This window comes from Amphibalanus amphitrite, unplaced genomic scaffold (assembly GCF_019059575.1).
Source record: "Amphibalanus amphitrite isolate SeventyFive unplaced genomic scaffold, NRLGWU_Aamphi_draft 001731F_arrow, whole genome shotgun sequence".
NCBI classification, from domain to species: domain Eukaryota; kingdom Metazoa; phylum Arthropoda; class Thecostraca; order Balanomorpha; family Balanidae; genus Amphibalanus; species Amphibalanus amphitrite.
This window is the reverse complement of record NW_024883224.1, coordinates 31,094-52,303: the sequence shown is the minus strand read 5'-3', so window position 1 is coordinate 52,303 and position 21,210 is coordinate 31,094. Positions and strand designations below refer to the sequence as shown.

The window sequence follows — 21,210 nt, the reverse complement described above, 5'->3', positions numbered from 1 at the left end:
TATCCTCTCACTCACTGCACTTTTGTCGGTGATCGGCTCAGCCCAAAGTCTCTCTTGTCCTCCCGTCTCACCCCACGAATCTGAAATAATCTCAGCCCTCCGAAAACCCCAACCCAAAAGCAAAAGAAGCTATGTTCCTCCTCTCTTACTTGTTTTTGTTTTGTCGTGCTTAGGTGCCTCATTTCGGTCTAGCTAGACCTTTACAGAGCTGGAATGGTCACAAGAATTAGGGGAAGATATTTGTCTAGCTGGCTGCCCTGCTGCGCCGCCGGGGCTAAGTCTCCTCTGTTAATCCGTATTCAGGGGTCCGTATCTCAACAAAGGACCACCAGCCTCGTCTTGACACACGATTCCCCGTTTTCCGACAGGAGTTTGGCTCAGCGCCTCATATCGAGTACCTGGCTCCCTCTGGCCACGGAGGGAGTCGTCGACCACGCTCCGCTGCAGGTCGTCTTCACTCCAACGGCAGCGTCCCTGCAGGATCACACTTCAGCATCAGCCAGGCCATCATTGAAGAGGATGACGAACTGGACGGCATACAGAGCCTGCCACCTATCGGGAGAGAGGAGAACCATAGCCGCACGGCGCCGACTCGTGGCGGCGCGAAGTATCGCAAGCATGAGCCGACGGGCAGACGTCGAGCAAGAAGTACAACTAGGCTTGCACCGGGAGGCTCACGAGCCCACAACGCTAGCGTGCCTACAGGGCTGCATCTGCTACCTGAAGAGAGAGCAGGAAAGCCGGTGTATGTCCATCAAGTGAACGGCGGCGAGGGAGAGGCGCTGTTCGTTGGAGATGCCTGGCCTCGACCGTCGGCGGGTAGCCTCCGCCCGGCCTCCAGCGCTCACAGTCTCACCGGAGGCTGGCCTGCCCCGCCCCGCTCCCTCCCTCCAGGGGGTGGTGAGGAGCACCCCCACCGCGGTCCGAGGCCCACCTACAAGGACTGGCCTCTGGAGAAGCTGAAACACATCCGGAGCGCACGCCAGGAGCGGGAGCGTACCTCCGACTTCACTGATACAACAACCGATGGGCAGAGCGGTCACTCGGGTGGGAGCAGTAACGGTATGCCTCCTCCACCCCCGCCGATCTATGGAAACGAGAGGACCAAACCGGCTGGAGAGAGTAAACTCGATAATAGCTTCAACGAGCACAGTGATTACATCGAGAAGGACATTGATAGCTTCAGTGGTCGCTATTTTCATGAAGAGGAACTGAGTACTGTACTGTAGTGAAGTGCTGAAATTGAATAAGGATGACATCAATGATGCGAAGGACATTGGTGTAGTGTTCGCTACATAGAAAAGAGAAGACTTTTGGTCAGTTAGGGATGCATTGTTGGCCAGAAGTCGTCACACTTTTCACCGTTTTATGAAATGTTTGAAGGAAATGTTCTGTGAATGTTCGCTATTTATACGATTTCATGACGTATCGACTGAGATTATTCGTGTAATTACGTCCTTTTCTCAATGTGGTATCTTTTGACGCAACATGTTTTGTCAAAGCTATGTATCACGATGAATACGTTTGGATACCACACTGCGGTAAGAGTGATTTCATAACCTGTCTATCTTCACTAAAAAAAGGCAAACTTTTATGACGCTCCCGAAAATATTGGCCAGGATTCCTTCTCCCCTCTGACAGGCAAACGCCTTGAGGAAGGAATAGATGGGCCAGTGGAATGAGGACTGTCTCGTTTAGAGAGCCGATTCTCCAGTGAGGACTGATTTGAACATCAGCAGTCGTGCCAGTGTACAACCCTGCCATCTAGTGGCCGATTTTGAAGTGCTATGTTGCTGCTTATCTCGTGTATAATAATAATAATAATGTTGTTAATCAACTATGTCTTGCGCCTGTGTAATAATTGCTTTCTGCTGTAAAAAGCTTGGCTGTTGTAAGAATGTGTCTTCTGTGAATCGGCGTCAATATGTAGTTAGTGTGCATTCTGGTTGATGCAATGCAGTGGTCTGATCGATGGCAACCAACCGTTTCACGTGGTGAAAAGTCTCTGCAATAAACTGTTTCCAATCGTGAATAGCCTTCGTGGTCGTGTGCAATGCTCTGCGAATCATGCTGAATGTAACGCTTCGGAACGCCGCACACGAGACGTGAGTGTATGTTCAATGGCAGCTGCAGAAAGCGGATGTCTCTACACGCTGTCAGCGTCCAATAAAAGCGCCGGTTTCTATACCGTTTGTAGTTTGATGTTCGGAATGTGTTATCATCAGCAGAGGACATTGGTATTCGACTCAGGCTTAACTACATGTTGCAGCTCTTGCTTCTATGTTAACTATGTTTGTAACGTGCTGTTCGAACCGTAATTGTAGCTAAACGTTTTTACTAATTCGGTTACGTATTTCTTTATTGTACGTGTAGTAGTAGAAAAGTCTGCCTTACTTTTTTTTGGTTTTATTACTAACACGTATGCTAGAAAGCACCGGTTCACCTATTCATGTGCATATACCGGTCATCGCTACCGCATACGACTTAACGATAATAGCCAGTCCACCACTAAACACACAGATAACGCATTTTGTGAGCTGCTCGTAAATACAAGTTAATTTAATGTCAATACCGCAGACATCTTGCTGCGTAAAGTAGTTAGTCTTAAATCAAATATACACTGCCATTTATAAACTCAAACTACAAAAGCTGACTAACCGCACTACAACTAACAACTAAGGCGTATCTTCAACACGTCTACAGTCGAAGCAATCCAAAACGAGCATGATTTAGCCTGACTCGGCCTTTAGCCTGACAAACATAATACAGCCCAAGGGGTTACGGTTCTATGCTGCCACATAGGGAGGGCTCAGGAGACAGATGACGTCACGAGGTGTCAAGGTTTTGTCGAAAGACTGCTGTGCAGTAAATTATCTTTTTTAGGCTCTAAGGGAGCCTGAAGGTGAATATCAAAGTGCCTTAGAGTATAAAATCCTCGGAAGATTAATATTGGCGAAAATGGGTAGACACCCGCTGACGTCATCTGTCAAGGTCACCGATGTAAACAAACGGCTAACCGTTCTACCTCCTATATATGGCCTTGATACAGCCTACCCAATCTTTAGATGGACACTTTGCGGCACATGTAGAGGTCAGCCTCCCTGTCTTCCTGTAGTTGTGGCGGGCACATGTCCTGACAGAAGGGTGGGAGGTCACCCACGCGGATCGGATGGGCACATTCAGTCGGAGGCAGCTTCTTAGCCAGACAGATGTACGGAGCCTTCTGGTTTCCAGAGTTCTCGTCGCAAAACTTCATGCTCTGTAAAAGGGCGTGGTATCTAGTTACCTAGTTCGCTAGTTAGTCAACTAGTTAGCAATCTTAGGATCTTTATGACGATTGATATTGGCTTGCCTTTATCTCTGGTTTCGCTTTTATCAAACTTAAAGTAGTTCCATGACATTTACATGAACTTCGGTCGGACTGTATTTATCGAGATTTTTTTTCTTCATATGATTGAGGTATAATAAGATATTTTCTCAATCATGAGAATACAGCATTCCTGAGCCTGACCTGCGGAAATCTACCTACCTAACGTAAGAATGTCAAAAGGTAGAAGCTTTTGCTTTAAAATGCTGCCCCGATTGAGAACTGGTCAAAGAGGTCATGCACCTATGCTCGTTATGGCATTGATCTTTCAGCTCCTTGACGTGAACGATAAAGAAAAGCCTCGAAACCACGTTCATTAAACCCGAAAACGCTTTGGCGACACCTTACCTTGATGTATTTCAGTTGCATACCCTCCAGAACTTTCTCCAATATATCCTTCACCACAACTTCTTCCCCGTTTCCAGACAGCGGAGTACCCTGCGGAACTGGTGCAACCAGTACCACTAGCAACAGCAATAAGCACAGGCGGTGCCCCTTGAGCGTCGCCATATTGCCACGAAAGAGTCGTCAACAAGAATGCCTCAGGCTATATAATCTCCATGCCTGTATAATATCTGTTCGAGGCGCTACTGCGAGCGTCGATCAACCAATCAGCGAGGGGAGATCAGTGACGAATGCCGGTGAACAGTCAATGGAATTCGATACTGGATTCCAGGGGTACATGACCCTTCTATTGCTGCTGACATATGCACAGAGGTATGTTCGAACGTTTGAGGGCACGTTTCTGGTGACGCACTGGCCAATGTATGACCTTGAACGGAAATCACGCGTCGGCACGTGACCATTTGCCGAGAGAGCGGACCGGAAGTTGGGGTTTCCGGTGACACGGAGTAGCCGGATATCCATTCAAAGTCGACACGATTTTTTAGTGCCACCGTGGATCAGCCGCTTAGAAGGCTAGGGATTTGGCAGTTGGCAAAGAAATTTGAAAGATTCCTACAAAGATAAAAATAATGTCAAAATAGCTGCTGGAAAACTTCGAAACCAAATAAACAGATGCATGTTTTCTGAAGAAAGATTTTCTTTCGTTCTATTTCCGATGCGGTATGCTAATCTGTCACCATGCTTCAAAGCACACACCCCATCCCTTTCCAATCTCATCTGTCAAACCGCACTGCATCACTTGTGGTTTCTGGCTTCCCATCTGTTGGCTGTTTGCCCCCTTACCCCACACAGGTGTTCTCAGGTGGGGCGATGTCACACCTGACTCACTTTCGTCACGCAAACAGTGATCATTGGTCGTGTGCGACGATCGTCGTGTTCGACGACTTAGTCGGTGCTGGTAACGACGCGAGTGGAGGTCAAACGACTGGTGTTGGTGCTGCTGAGGTGCTCAGACGCTGCCGTGATGGATTTCAGAAGCTGACGTGAGTAAAATGTAGGATGTTTTGTGTAATCTACGAATTATACAGCTGTCGACAAAGCACCGTTGACTATCATGTGAAACGGGCTTGAATAAGGTGGTCATAAATTATACATATAATATTTTTAACTTTGATGCTTGTGGTTACTATTTTATGCATCAAAAGACAAATTGACTTCTTTGTATCGCAAATCTATGAAGCAATTAATACCGATGAGATACGTGTTGAAGGAGCACATGTGTATTGTGTATGGGCACAATCGATTCACGCACGAACAGGACTCACGTAAATAACCGACATGCAAAGCTCATTTTCAGCGTCATTCACCAAATAACCGGCATACCAACTTATTTTTCACGTCATTCACATGCTCGAAACGTATTAGATGATTACTTTGAACTTGTCCATCTTTTCAGGACAATGCTGCGCACTTGATTTCTTCCCTGTGTAGTGTATGTCAAAGAAGCCCTGTAATCGTGGCAGTGCCACACCTTTGTGCATCGTCCCACAGCCGGTACTTTCCGACTATAGTGACAGATATACAAAAGCTGGGTGTGTTTGAACAGGGAGAGCTTGTTTGGTTACATACACATTATTAGTATATAGATGTTCGGCTGATAAGGTGCACCTTATAGGCTTGAACCACTTCTAAGGTTTCGAAACTAGCTAAATGGCAAACGTTCAGAACGAACTTGTTATCAAGCGCATGTCTGGCTAAATGGGCAACGATAAAAAGCAAGCGGAAATAGATAATAAAACCACACCCTAATTACGTAACAACCATTTGGCCTAAATGTTAGCCAAACAAAGACCAGTCACGTAAATAACAGTCACGTAAATAACATGCCAGTGCCCTGCGAGACCCTCACAATCGTCCTGCCAGCCATCTCGCTACGATGACAAGCAGGAACTATCATCTGTCCACAGTGTGATATAGCGTGGGGATTTCGGACACCTCTCACACAGCTATCTAGGAACGGAAATTTGATGACGGCCTCCGTGAGAGTACCTAGGGCGGGGAGAGCTGCAGCGCTGGGACGGAAGTGGCGCACGACGGCGCTGCGTTTCGTCAGAGTGGTCTGATAAAAAGTCCTATGTGGTGAGGCGTATGTTTCGACTTACCAAATAAGCTGTCCATTTTTCATTTTTATGCTTTTTTAAAACAAGAGCCTTCGGAAACAATATTTTGATTACAGATGGTGGTCGATGGACACCGTTTGCAGATCCGTAACTAGGTCGCCTTTTCCATTTACCTTCATTGCGGTAAGAATTCAACAATAGGCAAACCGGTGAACGAAAAACAAAGTGCGTTTTATGAGCAGTGCATGTTGTGCATGGGAATGTTACACCTATGTGCTCTTGCAAACTGATGGCCTTGCAGAGAAGAATGATGGCCCTTATGTGTCTTTGAGGTTAAAGGGTACGTTTCAATCTCAGCGTTTTGATATTTCAGAGTTACTGGGCGCAAAATGACCTTAGTAGTCGGCACGCCGTAAAGCCCCAATTAACAAACGATATTTCAGAATTTGAATCATAAGGATAACTAATATTCGAGATAATTGAAAGATGTAAGACTGTGTTTGACATGGGCGCAAAATGACCCCGCAGTCGGCGCGCCCCTAACCCCCAACAAACAAACAAACTGTTTTTGACAAAGTTTAGCGACCAACTATTATCTGAAACAAACTGACTTTATATTTTAGGCTTTTTATGAGCTTTCGAACGTTGCCTGCTGCATGCCATCTCTCTAGACATGGTCAGGTAATTGAGATTGAGGAGGAAGTGTTCAAATGCCCCTTTAGAAGAATGTCGAGGGCCAGACCCTTCAATACTCGTAAAGTGTGGAAACCAATCTCCAGAGGTTGAAATGGTTAGGTGTTAGTGGCCAGTCATTTTTTTCCTGAATCCGTTAAATGCAGCGCAAAACAGCAGCGATAGATGTGTGTTTATGACTCAACAGAAATATGAGCCCTTTAACAAATTATCGATTTTTTTTTGTCGGTGAGGGCTCAAGGCTAGTATGACTGGTAGAAATGAAAGATACTTTTTAATCGAACCTTTCTGGTTGTGCATATAACTATTGCCGACTATTGCCAGATTCAAACAGTGGAAAACCACTAGCAGTAAAACGGCCAGCAGCAGTTGCAGGAAAAGCGTCGGCAGCAGCAGCAAGGACAGCAACGACGACAGCAGCAATAGAAGCAGGTGATTCAAGCTGCGAGCAGGCAGTTGCAGCAACAGCAGCTACGAAAGCTGCAGCAGCTGGCAGCTGCCTTTGCAGCGGCAGCGGTGGCAGCAGCGGCCGCCTCCCCTCTGGGTGGGGTGGGACATCCACCGCCTGACGTGTGGCAGAACCCTGAGAAGCCAGCAGCTGGTGCTGCGATACCGGGCTCCGATTTAAGCACACCACTGCGCCGCATCGGTCTCACTCCGAGACCAGTGTGACAATCATGGCGCGTCTCTGTCTGCTGATGCTGGCCTGTGTGGCCTCGGCCCTGGCTCTTCACCGGTAGGTGGGATCAAGGACAGATTTGACGGTTAGGATTTGGGATGGTGAATGCATGATTTAAGGACGCTTGCGAAGAGCGGTGTATCAATGATGTTACGCAAAAGTCTCCTCCAAGTGGGTGACTGTATTCGGTTTTTTCTATTTTCTACAAGCACATTCAACCACTGCAACCAAAAGGTGAAGCTTTCGCTGTGGTTTCGCTATTAATTTATTGAAATAAAAGATCGATGATGAAGTAACTTAGGATGTGTTTATAATAAAACCTTTTCAAAAGGTCCGCACAGTTTGCGTGGTCCTAATAACCAGGTCTCTAGCCGGGGAACCACTCCATGCCTATCTCAGCTGAATAACAGACATGCAACAGTCACACAGTTTAACAGCCGTCTAACCACTTCCACAACACTCTCCAGGGTGCCTCTGAAGAAGCACGAGAAGCCGAGGAACCTGATCAGGGCCACGAATGCCGGCCTGAACAGGAAGTACAAGGCCCTGGGCAACGGCACTGATGAGGATCTCAAGAACTACATGGATGTAAGTGATGGCATCCGTTGAACTAAGCGTAGTTTTCGGTGGCGTAGGGATGATACAGGCCCGAATATTTCAGATTTGTTAAAGGTTATAATCAAGGGTCCCTATGGTCAGAGTGATGCCGTGATTATATGTAATGCTTTTTAAAAATAATAACGTAATGGATAATAAATAACTCGAGATTGAATAGCACAACACCTTGCCACACACAAAATGTCTCTATTTAGAGAATACTGATCAATGCTCACTCAAATCTGCCATCTGAACTAGCTGTAACACCATTTTTTTTTCTTTTTCTCAGGCCCAGTACTATGGCCCGATCGATATCGGTACCCCTGGTCAGACCTTCACGGTCATCTTCGACACGGGCTCCTCCAACCTGTGGGTGCCCTCCATCCACTGCAAGATCCTCGACGTCGCCTGCCGTGAGTGTTGTATTTGTGTATTTGTATTCGTTCTGGGGGATCATTCAGGTAAATGATTCATGAGTTTACATAAATGAGGTTTGGGCTTTGCTCACCATCCTTCAGTAGCTTGATTGGACAGACCTAAATTAATGATTTTTTTTCGGGGATTCGGCATATTTTTCTTGTAATTTGTATGCATTTCCTGAGAAACACATCGCAATATGTTTTTTTTATATGCGTCAAAAACGAAACATTTTTAATTATTTAGCACCGGTTACCGGAAGGAAACTATCTTTTGTGCGGGAGAGTGTGAGGAATGTAGGCTGTGCCGCCGTACTCGCGAGCATCCGGCACAGTATACCAAGACGTCTGAAGTCTGATTGCGTCTGCCTCGACATTCTAAAGGCATGTTTGTCTCCGGGTCAGACGTTCGTCTTCAGAGTTCCACTGCTACCACATCACTTCCATTCTTTCCACGGACATCCACAGTGGTAACCTCTCCAGTATAAGCTAACATTATCCGACTTCCTTTTCAACTGACTGCCATATACGGCCACAAAATGTAGGCATGACCAAGGTTATGACTCTTCAAAAGATTACTTTTTATTTACAGTTAAATACTACCCACAGACGTCCATAAGTTACTCTTCTCAACTTCTGAGTTCTGACTGTCTTTTCCACATCTGTCCACAGGCGTCCACAACAAGTACGACGCTTCCAAGTCGTCTACGTACAAGGAGGACGGCACAGAGTTCTCTATTCAGTACGGATCTGGAGCTCTCTCGGGCTACCAGTCTATCGATACCGTCACCGTGAGTAACGAAGAATAATGTTATAATAGGGGAATGCGTGAGAGAGGTTATAGAGGAATGCGTGAGAGAGGTTAGAGGATCTAGCAGGGAGAGGGAAAGTGTGAGAGACTTCAAGCTGGCAAAAATGTGATGTCAACTGAGATTAGGTATAGGTTGATTTGAGTTCAGACTGACATGAAAGGACAACGGATGAGATGTGAGTGATAAGCGAGGGAGGAAAAAGGGTGAAAATGAGATATGACGTTCTGCTAAGCTCTCCATTAGTGATGTCAGTTACAGAAAATCGTGATACCGATACCAAACCAAATACCGTCAATAACCATAGGAAAATACCAAAAATGCCAAAACCAAAGCAACTTCAGAAACTGAGGGAAATACCAACTTTTTACCGAATTCAGAGCTTCTTTTACATTAGCGACGATTCACAATACCAACAAATTACCAAATGTATTAGCCTTGAAATACCAAATACCAAGTTGGTATCGGTTTGGTATCGGTATACCAAAAAGTTGGTATCCGATTGACATCTCTACTCTCCATGACTCATACCGATTGGGGTGCTACACTACTCATCACCAATAACAGCTCCTTTTCTAGCCGCATCTTCATACCTCTCATCATTTCCCAGGTCACCTCTCTGGCTCTTTCTTTCTCCCTGAGGTCACCTCTCTCACCTTTCCCTCCTCCCCCCCCTCTAGGTAGCCGGCCTGGCCATCATCGACCAGACGTTTGCCGAAGCTACCTCGGAGCCCGGCCTTGCCTTCGTAGCCGGCAAGTTCGACGGCATTCTCGGCCTGGGCTACGACACCATTGCCGTCAACGGCGTGGTGCCGCCGTTCTACAACATGGTCAGCCAGGGACTGGTCGAAGAGCCGGTGTTCGCGTTCTACCTGAACCGGTGAGTGGGGACGTCGGGATATATTGTCTGTGGCTTCTATGTAGACTTCTTGGATATTGCTTTATTTCAAGGTTTTACGACTAGACATTATAATTCGATGTACGTTTTTTTCGGCTACTAGTCGTTTATTGTTTTCGGAAACGAAAACAATTGACGACTAGTAGCCGAAAAAACGTACATCGAATTCAAGGATATTGTTGTGATTATTGTTATGGCTGGTTTGGAGGGAGCATCAGTTGAGATAGGCATCGCAGGTAGATTTTGTATGAGAGATGTTGGGCCTCTGGGACATCCTATAGGTAGTGAATTATTTTTTTCCCCGTGTTCATCACTAATCTTCAACAATTATCGTTCGGTGAATCGCAGCTATGACCAGAGTAGCCTCCGACTTCCGAGTACACAGCAGTGCCACCCCACCACCGACAATGACCTCTGAATATGACCTTTGACCAATAACCTCCAATGCTGCTCAATGCTGACCTCTGACCTCTGACCCGCAGTGACCCTGAGGCGGAGCTGGGCGGTGAGCTGACCTTCGGAGGTACTGACCCCAACTACTACACCGGCGAGTTCTCCTATGTGCCCGTCAGCCGTAAGGGCTACTGGCAGTTCAGTATGGACGGAGTCAGCGTTCCCGGCGCCGAGGTACGCCGCGTGACGTCACTGAATGGTTTTGATGACGTCATTGGAACGTGCTACCTTTTGAATGCGGATAATTGTTCGTGTATTTTTGTTCTTTTTTATTTTGAATTAACATTTATATAAGAAAGAGTTGATGCTTTCACCGACGTAGCGCCAGTCAACTACTTTATTTGGTCTGTTTCGTGTCTATGTTGGTACGTGCTCTTTTCACGCATTATACTGTTGACTTGTTGAGAGTTGAGACCGACTTTGTAGTGCAACCATATATTCTGACACAATCTGATTTGCTCCACCGTGAACTGACCCGACCCGATCCAACCTACATAGTTTCACCCGCCCTGACTTCATCCCACCTTACCTGACCTGACCCGAGCTGAATCGACCTGACCTGACCCCACCTGACCCAGTCTGACCCATCTCACGTTCTGTCGTCAGAGTGAGATCTGCAGCGGCGGCTGCGAGGCTATCGCCGACTCTGGCACCTCTCTCATCGCTCTGCCTTCTGAGGACGCGCGGACTATCAACCGTGCCATCGGTGCCATCCACGTGCCCCTCACTGGAGAGTGGCTGGTGAGACTGCCGGGGTCACGTGGGGGTCACGTGGGGTTATTCAGGTCACCGGGGTTACCGCTGAGTTCAGAGTCATTGGTCATTTCCTTACCAGCTAGGACTGGCTGTTTAAGTTTAGACCTAAAGAGGCGGTAGCTGGCAAAGAGGGAATTGAAATAACGCCATAATATGCATTTCAATCATGACTTGAGTGTAAGGAAAGTTAACTCGGAGACTTTGGAAATCACTTATTACGGAGCGAGCGAAGCGAGCGGAGTCTCATACTGAATTAAGGGAAAATCTTGAGTATGAGCGGCCGGCCGGCCGGCCGGCCGGCCGGCCGTGGGGACGCTCTTCAAAAGCTAATATCTTAGGAACGGGACATCCGATTGACAAGCGGTCTTCTTTACTGAACGTCACTTGGACGTAAAAGTTCTGTGGTGTGATGGCCACCATGCGTTCTTGCCAACCACCGCACGTGGCGCGTGGTAAAGTTGGACATTTTTTAAGAACCCCCAAAATTGCAACCTCAATAACGGCACAACGGTTGGGCCGATTGAATTGAAACTCGGTACACAGTTAGGTCTCCATCAGATAATTCATCTGCATGTGTTAACACGCGCACTGCAGGGGGGGTTGTTTTCAACCCCCCCCCCTGTGGTTTTTCGCAAATTGCGAGAAAACGGCGGCGCGTAGCGCCGCCAAATTTTGCATACCTGTTCTCACAACTTTTGCACACCTTGAGTAAAAATTTTGACCCCAGGTGACCTATGGTCAGGTCACCAGGTCAGGTCAAGTGACCCTACCTCGAAACGTAAATTTCGAAGTTTGGAATCCCACCAAGCCCACAGTTGTTGAGATATGATCTTGAAACCCACAGGAAATAGTAAAGTCATCACGAGCTACAACTTGTATATCTCGGAATTTTTATATCGATGACCTAAGGTCAGGTCATTTTTGCGACCGGCCCATTATAAGTCAATGGGAGAAATTTCAACTTACTCTGAATGCCATCCTATGACTTCAATACGCTCAGGATCATAGTATTACAGGTCCCTGTTGGTGATTTCACCGAAACATATCACTTATGACCTTTGGAAGGTGATCTCCAGGTCATCTTAGGTCACCTGAGGTCACCAGCGGTTTTTCTTCAATAACTTGAGATTGAGTAGAGATAGAGACTCCGTTCGACGTTTATCGTGTTTTTCTCGTCAATGCGGATCGAATGATATGCAACATGACCTATTTCGGTCAGGTCATGACCTTGACCTGAGGTCAAATTTTCAACTTGACCTTTCGAGGTCATATTATATATCATTCGATGCGCCTTGACGAGCTAAGAACGATGGCGTTCGAATCGATCCTCTGTCTTGTGTGCAAGACAAGTTATTCAAGAAAAACTACCGCGAAATTCCTGTTGTGAAAATCGTAACATTTTGTCTTCGGTGACCTCTGGGGACCTCGTTTTTTACCTGACCCAAAAATGATCTTAGTATTTCTTGTCGATCTCATCTTAACCTATCCAACGCCGTTTACCGCTTGTCGCTACGTTGCGCCGTTTTCGAGATCTCAGGGGGGGTTGTTTTCAACCCCCCCCTGCAGTTCGTGTTCGGCTCAGACCCGCTGCAGTGCGCGTGTTAAGGTTGGGGTGCTACAGCACGTGCGCACGTGCAGGGGGCGCTCCCAGATCTCGAGAACGGCTGGGCCGATTGCGCTCAAATTTGGTACACGGTTGGGGACCAGTTAGTAGGGTGCCGTGCAAAAGTCAGTTTGGACCCCGCTTGCACGTGCGCACGTGCAGTGTGCCGCTTCCAGATCTCGAGAACGGCTAGGCCGATTGCGCTGAAATTTGGCACATCGCTAAAGACCGGTTAGTAGGGTGCAGTGCACAAGTTAGTTGGAGGTACCCCCTCGCAATTTCGCACGTGCAAGGCCCATCCTCTCGCTCGCTCCGTTGGTCGCCCAAAAGGCGTTTTACTGGTTTTATTAATCAAATTCAGCATGCTTTCGTTCCTTATCTCTGTCTGTCTGTCTGTCTGTCTACCTGTCTGTTCTGTCTGTTTGTCTGTTTGTTCTCTCTCTCTCTCTCTCTCTCTCTCTCTCTCTCTCTCTCTCTCTCTCTCTCTCTCTCTCTCTCTCTCTCTCTCTCTCTCTCTCTCCCTCTCCCTAACCACACGACCCTCCCTCCTCAGGTGATCTGCTCCGACATCCCGACCATGCCGGCCGTTACCTTCACCCTGGCCGGCAAGCAGTACGTCCTCGAGGCAGAGGACTACGTCATCCAGGTAAGAACACGAAACTCGAAACAAGAAACTATGCGTACCACGCCTAGTTGAGCTTTCACACTGTAACTCAGGTGTTTATCTTTGAGTTTTTAGATATATTTTCTGTTATATTTATATTAACCGAGATTTAGGTGTGATCCAGTAATTGAGGTCGTTAAAGTGATTTACTGTTCATAGTGTTGCTGTTGTGCTAAGGGAAATATTCATCTAATTATCGTAAACAAGACGCTGGAATGTTGTTCATAATTTAATCACTTTCTGAAGCTTCAATTTTAATCACAATATATGATCAGGATAGATGCTTCAAACAAGTTAAGTATTCTTCAGTTCTCAAGCTGCCCACATGAAAATCCTTCTCACTGGATCTTCTTGCTCTAAAGCAGTATCCTGTCGTTCGTTCGCAGAACACGCAGGACGGTCAGACCCAGTGCATCTCTGGATTCATGGGCATCGACATCCCCGGCAACCCGCTCTGGATCCTGGGTGACGTCTTCATGGGCAAATACTACACCGTCTTCGACCTCGGCAACGACCGCGTCGGATTCGCCGACTCCGCCTGAGATGAATGTGGCGCAGCTGGTCACAAATGTACCGTGCTGTGAATTGATGTCATACAACAGTTGACGGCGAAGGAAGCGGAAGTGTTGGAAAGGAATGTGCTGTGCAATATTGCACAGAAATACAATGTAAGAAGGAAAAGTGTTTGCTCTGGGAGTTGGCATGTGAATAGTATGCATCCTTCACTCTTTACTTTAAAAAGATTTTATTTGATCATATTCGAATAAAAAAACAAAAAAAACTGCACGCTACTTCCAAGCCTTCTGAAGCTTTTGCGCAATAATTACTCCACCAAAGTAAGTAAAAATATGGGACACCAGTCCTCCCTCTTCGTTGGAGCCCGTCGCTCTCTTCAAAACTCCCAAAACATATAGTGAAGATATCGAAATATCTAATCAGCTACTGCTAGTTGATGGGGCTTAGCTCTTATAAGTCAGACACATGCCGTCTCCCAACAAAAAAAGTGTATCCGCCATCTTAAGCGATGTAAATGATAACGATCCATTAGATGTAGTTGCGTTGTCTTCCAACCTCCAAAAGCCCGTTTATGCGCCGTCTTTAGTAATGTAGATGCTGATAAAACTCATGACCTTCAGCACTATTACAGACATGGAATCAAGAAAATTTAGTGTTCCTTCGCTGACATTTTGTGGAAAAAAAAATCCCTTGATATTCATCAGAATTCCAACTTGGTAGATAAATAGTAAATACACTCCGTATATTAAAAATGGTATGGTAGATTGCAAAATTGCTGCTATCACCAGTACACAAGAACTTAACAACGCCATTTGGCATTGTAACCCCCCCCCCCCCCCCCCGACACACACTTTAACAATTTTTTATAAGGACCAGGTTTTTTTGTAATAAATATCATGATATGAATATTTGTGAATGAAACTTATTTTAAGTGGCATCAAATTAAAGAAGCTGACTTTTAATGGTTACATTACATATGGAAACATTAAAAATAGTCAACAAACGTATCCTAAGAATAAGTCTTTTTACCGTATCCTAAGTCCTTGTGCTCTGCCTGCGTTTTACCGTATCCCTTGAGCCATACGCCTGAGTTTTGCCGTACCCCAGAACTTCACAATAGTTCACCGTATCAAGGAGTAGGTATGCGCAATATGAGTATTGGATAGTTCATAATATCCCGAGAGAGCATTCGTATTTCACCGCTTAGCTGTATACCGAGAACCCGAGCATGGACATTGAGTTGTCCCTCAATGCTGATAAAACGTACTATCAGCTATATGGTAATCAACCAACAAACTGTGAACTAAGAATTCAAATTGATGGTGCTAAAATTACTCGTGCAAACACTGTTAAGTACCTTGGTGTATTTATTGATGATGACCTTAAAGGTAGACTGCCACCTTTTTTTTCACAAAACGGTTTTCACTAGAGCTGAGCCACCTATGTCCCAGACTGAAGTCGGTTTTCCGAAATTCGAACCCGTTTGCGAGAAATCGGAGACCAAAGTTCAGTTTGATGCCATTTTTTTAGTCCAAGAAAACCGACATCTCTACTGTTTATCGATAACTTTGAAACATGAATTTTCTTATCTTTTGGCAAATATATGTCAAAACTTTGATTGTTTCGAGATCAGAGAAGAATTTTGGAGTGTCAAAATAAAAGTTAAACTTATATATTCAGTAGTTCATTTTTTCAAAAAAGTGTGGGAAATGGGGTTTAACATGGGCCAGACCCAATCCAAATAAAGCCATGATTTTTAAATGTTTTACGAAGTTAAATGCAAAACAAATTAAACATGGCCAATTTCTTATGAAATCATATATTAGTAAATCATAAAATACCTTACTTTTTCAAATAAAATGTAATAATCTTATGACCTTGAAGTCTAGTGATGTGTAAACATTGTCGCTAGACATTAACCGATTGATAATTGTATGATAATCGATATTTTTTTCGCGATTCACGTGATGATACTTTGTCAGGTGAATTCTAAAATTTTGTTTTGTCCAGGGAATCAGGGCTGCGGAGTCGATGGATTTTCGGCGACTCCGACTCCGACTCCGACTCCGGCTTTCAAAAACCAGCTCCGACTCCGACTCCGACTCCGGGCAGAATTGTCGACTCCGACCGACTCCAACTCCCGACTCCGACTCCGCAGACCTACCAAGACTGCGGAGTCGACAGATTTTCGGTGACTCCGACTCCGACTCCGGCTCGGGTTTCTAAAATCGACTCCGACTCCGACTCCGACTCCGGTCACAACTGTCGACTCCGACCGACTCCGACTCCGACTCCGACTCCGACTCCGCAGCCCTGCAGGGAATAAATCATAGGCCGATCTGAGAAAACTTTTTGAAGGTGGCAGTCTTCCTTTAAGTGGAAAACACACATAGCTAAACTCCAAATAATATTATCGAGAAATATCGGAATAATGAATAGGCTCAAATATCTTTTGGGCACAAAACACCTTTTGGTACTGTATCATTCTCTTTTCCTTAGTTATATTAACTACTGCTGCTTCATTTACACAAATACATACCCAACTAGTTTAAATGAATTAGACAAACTTCAGAAACGTGCTGTAAGAATAATTATTGTCACTTGCACGGGCCGATCACTAGGCGATTACCGTCATTTAGGAGGGCGGCTCAAACTCTGTATTGCCCTCAAAATAAAAGCTGTCGGGCCAATAATGGTCATTATCCGCCCGACAGGTCATTAGCGCCCGACAGCTCAAATATGTTCAAATATATATTCTCATATGAATACCACAAATTATTTTAATGAAAATTGCGGTTATTGCAACTGAAAGAAGTAGGCGGTTCTGTACAAACAGTTTTTGATTTATATTTTATTTACAATACTTGTCATAGACCGATGCACGACCGATTGCACATTTGATGCGTTTTCGCTATGTAATCGTACGGCGTACCTATCCTTACGCGTGAAAGTTCACATTGATAACGCAAGACCCGTTGAACGTTGCATTCGGGAGCAGTGACGACAGAGCTGTTCTCGCCGTTACCAGTTGCTGGCTTTGACGGACTTCCGATGGGTCAGGCACCCGATGTTCCTGTTCGTTCATGTTCAACCAGTCATCCACTTCCATCCCACCGATGGTCAGATTAAAGTTGGGCTTTTCTTCGCACAACCGTCGTGAGGTAGCAGGCCCTCCGTTCTGTATCACCGTGGCGCTGCACCCTGGGACTACACTTGCGGCTGTGTCGGACTGCCTGGTCATCGTTTGTGCCAATATCTCAGAGCAACGCCTTTTTTGAGGAACTGACATGTCGTCAATGTAATGTGAAAGGCTTGCGGTCCTTTTGTGTTTTGTTACTTTAACGATATCTTCAGCTGCCACTCCAGCTTGATGCAATGTCGTGACGGTGGTGGCACGAACGCTATGACATGTATAGCGTTGTGATAGCTTAGCGCTATCAGCTATCCTCTGCATGATTGTTGACAGGCTGTTCTTCCCCATTGCTTCGTTTCTGAACCAACATTCATCTTGCGTCCATGCTCTCTTTGGTGTTTGGAACAGCCTATCACTATTATGATTGATCTTTTGCTGGTACATCTTGAAAACTTCTACACCAGGCCCGTACATCCTCTGATCAGAAAAGTCTACATCTCCCTGCTTGCTTCCACCCTGATGGTTTTTTGTTGCTTCAGTTTTCGAAATAGTGACATATTCCTTTCCGTCTGGGTCTTCTCTGATGACGAAATGATCTTTCCTCATCTGAGCCCAACCTTCTCGACCTCTTCTCCCGAAGAAAAAGCAGAGATAGAACCATGTAGCCTGCAGGAGGATGGTTGGATTTGACGCGAAATCCGAGAGGTAGTCACCCAAGCGCTTCATATCGTCCTCTGTGATAGCAGCCTTATCGCCCGACAAAAGTCACGTTATTTGTATTATTGTCACTTATCTAGTTCATAATTAACCATTTTCTCAATAGCTTGCTGTAGTCAAATCTTCTGGAGGTCGGTCAGCAAGTTCGTAGTGCGCGAGAATGTAAAATACTGGTTATTGTTAAGCACGTGACTTTTCGGGAATTTAGGGCGAGCACTCACGACTAGAGTATATAAGGCAGGTCAGAGCGAACGGTGCATCCAAGGGTGCATCATTTTCGGTTTAGCTTCTGAGGTAATAATAGCTCTGTCTCCTTTGCGCGTGGAAACGCCAGATGGATAGCGAAAAAACGGAGCGTGAATTAATAGAGCTGGAAAGAAGTGTTGTACCTGACAACACATCGAAGGCCACTCAGTATGGGATGAAGAAATTTATTGAATGGCTTGCATTGAGAGACCATGCATGCGATTTTGGAACAGTTACTCATGAAGAACTGTGTAGTTTACTAAGAAGGTTCTACGCTGAAGTGAAGGCGAAGAAAGCGGGGGAAACTCTAACGCCCAGTACACTGACCTGCATTCGTGCGGCCATCCATCGCTGCCTGACCAGCGCTCCACATAGCAGACCGATCAACATCATAACCGATAGAGAGTTTATTGCAGCAAACAGCATTTTTGACGCTCGCTGCAAACTGTACGTAAAGGCAGGCAACCCCAAGCCTCAGCATAAGGCTGCTATCACAGAGGACGATATGAAGCGCTTGGGTGACTACCTCTCGGATTTCGCGTCAAATCCAACCATCCTCCTGCAGGCTACATGGTTCTATCTCTGCTTTTTCTTCGGGAGAAGAGGTCGAGAAGGTTGGGCTCAGATGAGGAAAGATCATTTCGTCATCAGAGAAGACCCAGACGGAAAGGAATATGTCACTATTTCGAAAACTGAAGCAACAAAAAACCATCAGGGTGGAAGCAAGCAGGGAGATGTAGACTTTTCTGATCAGAGGATGTACGGGCCTGGTGTAGAAGTTTTCAAGATGTACCAGCAAAAGATCAATCATAATAGTGATAGGCTGTTCCAAACACCAAAGAGAGCATGGACGCAAGATGAATGTTGGTTCAGAAACGAAGCAATGGGGAAGAACAGCCTGTCAACAATCATGCAGAGGATAGCTGATAGCGCTAAGCTATCACAACGCTATACATGTCATAGCGTTCGTGCCACCACCGTCACGACATTGCATCAAGCTGGAGTGGCAGCTGAAGATATCGTTAAAGTAACAAAACACAAAAGGACCGCAAGCCTTTCACATTACATTGACGACATGTCAGTTCCTCAAAAAAGGCGTTGCTCTGAGATATTGGCACAAACGATGACCAGGCAGTCCGACACAGCCGCAAGTGTAGTCCCAGGGTGCAGCGCCACGGTGATACAGAACGGAGGGCCTGCTACCTCACGACGGTTGTGCGAAGAAAAGCCCAACTTTAATCTGACCATCGGTGGGATGGAAGTGGATGACTGGTTGAACATGAACGAACAGGAACATCGGGTGCCTGACCCATCGGAAGTCCGTCAAAGCCAGCAACTGGTAACGGCGAGAACAGCTCTGTCGTCACTGCTCCCGAATGCAACGTTCAACGGGTCTTGCGTTATCAATGTGAACTTTCACGCGTAAGGATAGGTACGCCGTACGATTACATAGCGAAAACGCATCAAATGTGCAATCGGTCGTGCATCGGTCTATGACAAGTATTGTAAATAAAATATAAATCAAAAACTGTTTGTACAGAACCGCCTACTTCTTTCAGTTGCAATAACCGCAATTTTCATTAAAATAATTTGTGGTATTCATATGAGAATATATATTTGAACATATTTGAGCTGTCGGGCGCTAATGACCTGTCGGGCGGATAATGACCATTATTGGCCCGACAGCTTTTATTTTGAGGGCAATACAGAGTTTGAGCCGGCCTGCTAAATGACGGTAATCGCCTAGTGATCGGCCCGTGCAAGTGACAATAATACCCATTACCTCCTATTTCTGATTTCTTTCTTTCTTTCCTTTTTAATTTGATTTAAACTTAATTAGATTGTGATTAAATTTATCTTATTTTTATTTTTATTTTACATTTTACATTTTGTCTTTCGTTCTTGGCGTTTCTGGACATTACCTCCCGATTGTGTTATGTTGTCTTATTTATTTTAATTAAATTTTATTTCTACACTTGTCACCTCGGAACTGGCCTCTGTGGGCTGTCCGACAACAAGCCTTGCTTAGTTGGACGGCCCTGCAGGGGTTCAGTAACTGATCCTGCTCGAATTTGACCAGAAAGATCACCTTCAACCATCCACTTTATTTGTATGACTGCTCCCCCTCTATCACCTTCCTCCCACTAACATTACCCTGTATGAGTGTATATCTGTGGGCGTTCCAGGAGTGTAGGAGGGCAGTCACTAACTGTTTGCAGTTGTGACCACTTTGCTTCTCTTATGTTAACATATTAACAGCATGCTCACTCCACAGCTATTTGCTTTCTTTTGTTTTTTTCCCTTACTCTTAGCAGGGAGTGCCGCGACTTGTCATATTAACTTTGGTCTGGTGTTAACCCTCGCCCGCACATGCCATTTTCCCATCCTAGAACGCACATGGGGGGTGGGGGGGTGGTTGCCACCCCCCCCCCCCGCGCCGTTTCGTTCCTGTTGGAGATAGAGCTTAGCGGTAAAGACCAAAAAGATTCTTTGGGAAGAGACGAATCCAATGATACCCGATTTTACCTTCTCAAGTCAGTCATTGACCTTCCAGGTCAGGTCAAACTAAAAAATGTTGCTGTTTTGGGTCACCGTTGGATATCAAGTGCGCTGCTTATCATATACCGATGACGATGCCGTTTTCTGGTGCCATGCCAGCTAGAACCTCTTTGTCACACTACCCGACCAGATTTTTGCTGCTGAGGTCATTTCAGGTCAAGTTAGGTCAAGGTCAGTTATATGTGTTTGTATGTCTGTGTGTGTCTGTGTGTATACTGATGTGTGCACCGATTGTTTTTGTGTCCATATTACATGAAATCATGATCTGAGAAGCTTTTTCCAAAAATGCAGTCAAAAAAACTTCACAAAAAGTAAATTCAGCTTGCCAAAAACGCAATTATCTTAGATGACCTAGGTTGACCTTGACCCTGACCTTGACCCCTGTACATCGTCGAACAACATGTTCCATGATAGGTGGGAGGTAAGACTGGCAAAAAAGGCCGAAATCAAGGTGTCGAAAGCTCACAAGGCCCATGGCAAACGCAAGATGTTGAGAATTGGCCATTTGGGTCATGACATGACCTGACAAACAAGGTCATATCTCCAAAACCCAAAATCACAGAAACTTGAAATTTTCAGTGGACATCCAGAAAGAATAGAGAAGCAGCTATACCAAAAATCAGCCTTCTAGCTCTAAAA

At 45.6% G+C, this 21,210-nt stretch overlaps 3 protein-coding genes across 4 annotated transcripts in view; 2 read left to right on the top strand and 1 right to left on the bottom strand.

The window, feature by feature from the left end:
- The window catches only part of LOC122374880, a 48,469-nt gene extending 46,284 nt beyond the window's left edge, over window positions 1–2,185 (top strand). For both annotated transcript variants that reach the window (XM_043353924.1, XM_043353925.1), the window contains exon 6: window positions 369–2,185. In XM_043353924.1, the coding sequence (XP_043209859.1) occupies window positions 369–1,229 (861 nt within the window). In that variant the 3' untranslated portion in view covers window positions 1,230–2,185. The remainder of the gene's footprint in view (window positions 1–368) is intronic.
- Window positions 2,186–2,390: 205 nt separating this feature from the next.
- Window positions 2,391–3,931, bottom strand: LOC122374883. Its single transcript, XM_043353936.1, has 2 exons — window positions 3,716–3,931; window positions 2,391–3,259 (listed from the first exon to the last, which is right to left on the bottom strand). Exons 1-2 carry the CDS (start codon window positions 3,875–3,877, stop codon window positions 3,062–3,064), a joined length of 360 nt encoding a protein of 119 aa, XP_043209871.1. The 5' UTR covers window positions 3,878–3,931; the 3' UTR covers window positions 2,391–3,061.
- Window positions 3,932–4,598: 667 nt separating this feature from the next.
- LOC122374881 (lysosomal aspartic protease-like) lies at window positions 4,599–14,081 on the top strand. Its single transcript, XM_043353926.1, has 10 exons — window positions 4,599–4,755; window positions 6,850–7,261; window positions 7,672–7,792; window positions 8,091–8,214; window positions 8,890–9,008; window positions 9,707–9,906; window positions 10,407–10,551; window positions 10,984–11,118; window positions 13,290–13,382; window positions 13,787–14,081. Exons 2-10 carry the CDS (start codon window positions 7,203–7,205, stop codon window positions 13,940–13,942), a joined length of 1,152 nt encoding a protein of 383 aa, XP_043209861.1. The 5' UTR covers window positions 4,599–4,755; window positions 6,850–7,202; the 3' UTR covers window positions 13,943–14,081.
- Window positions 14,082–21,210: the final 7,129 nt, after the last annotated feature.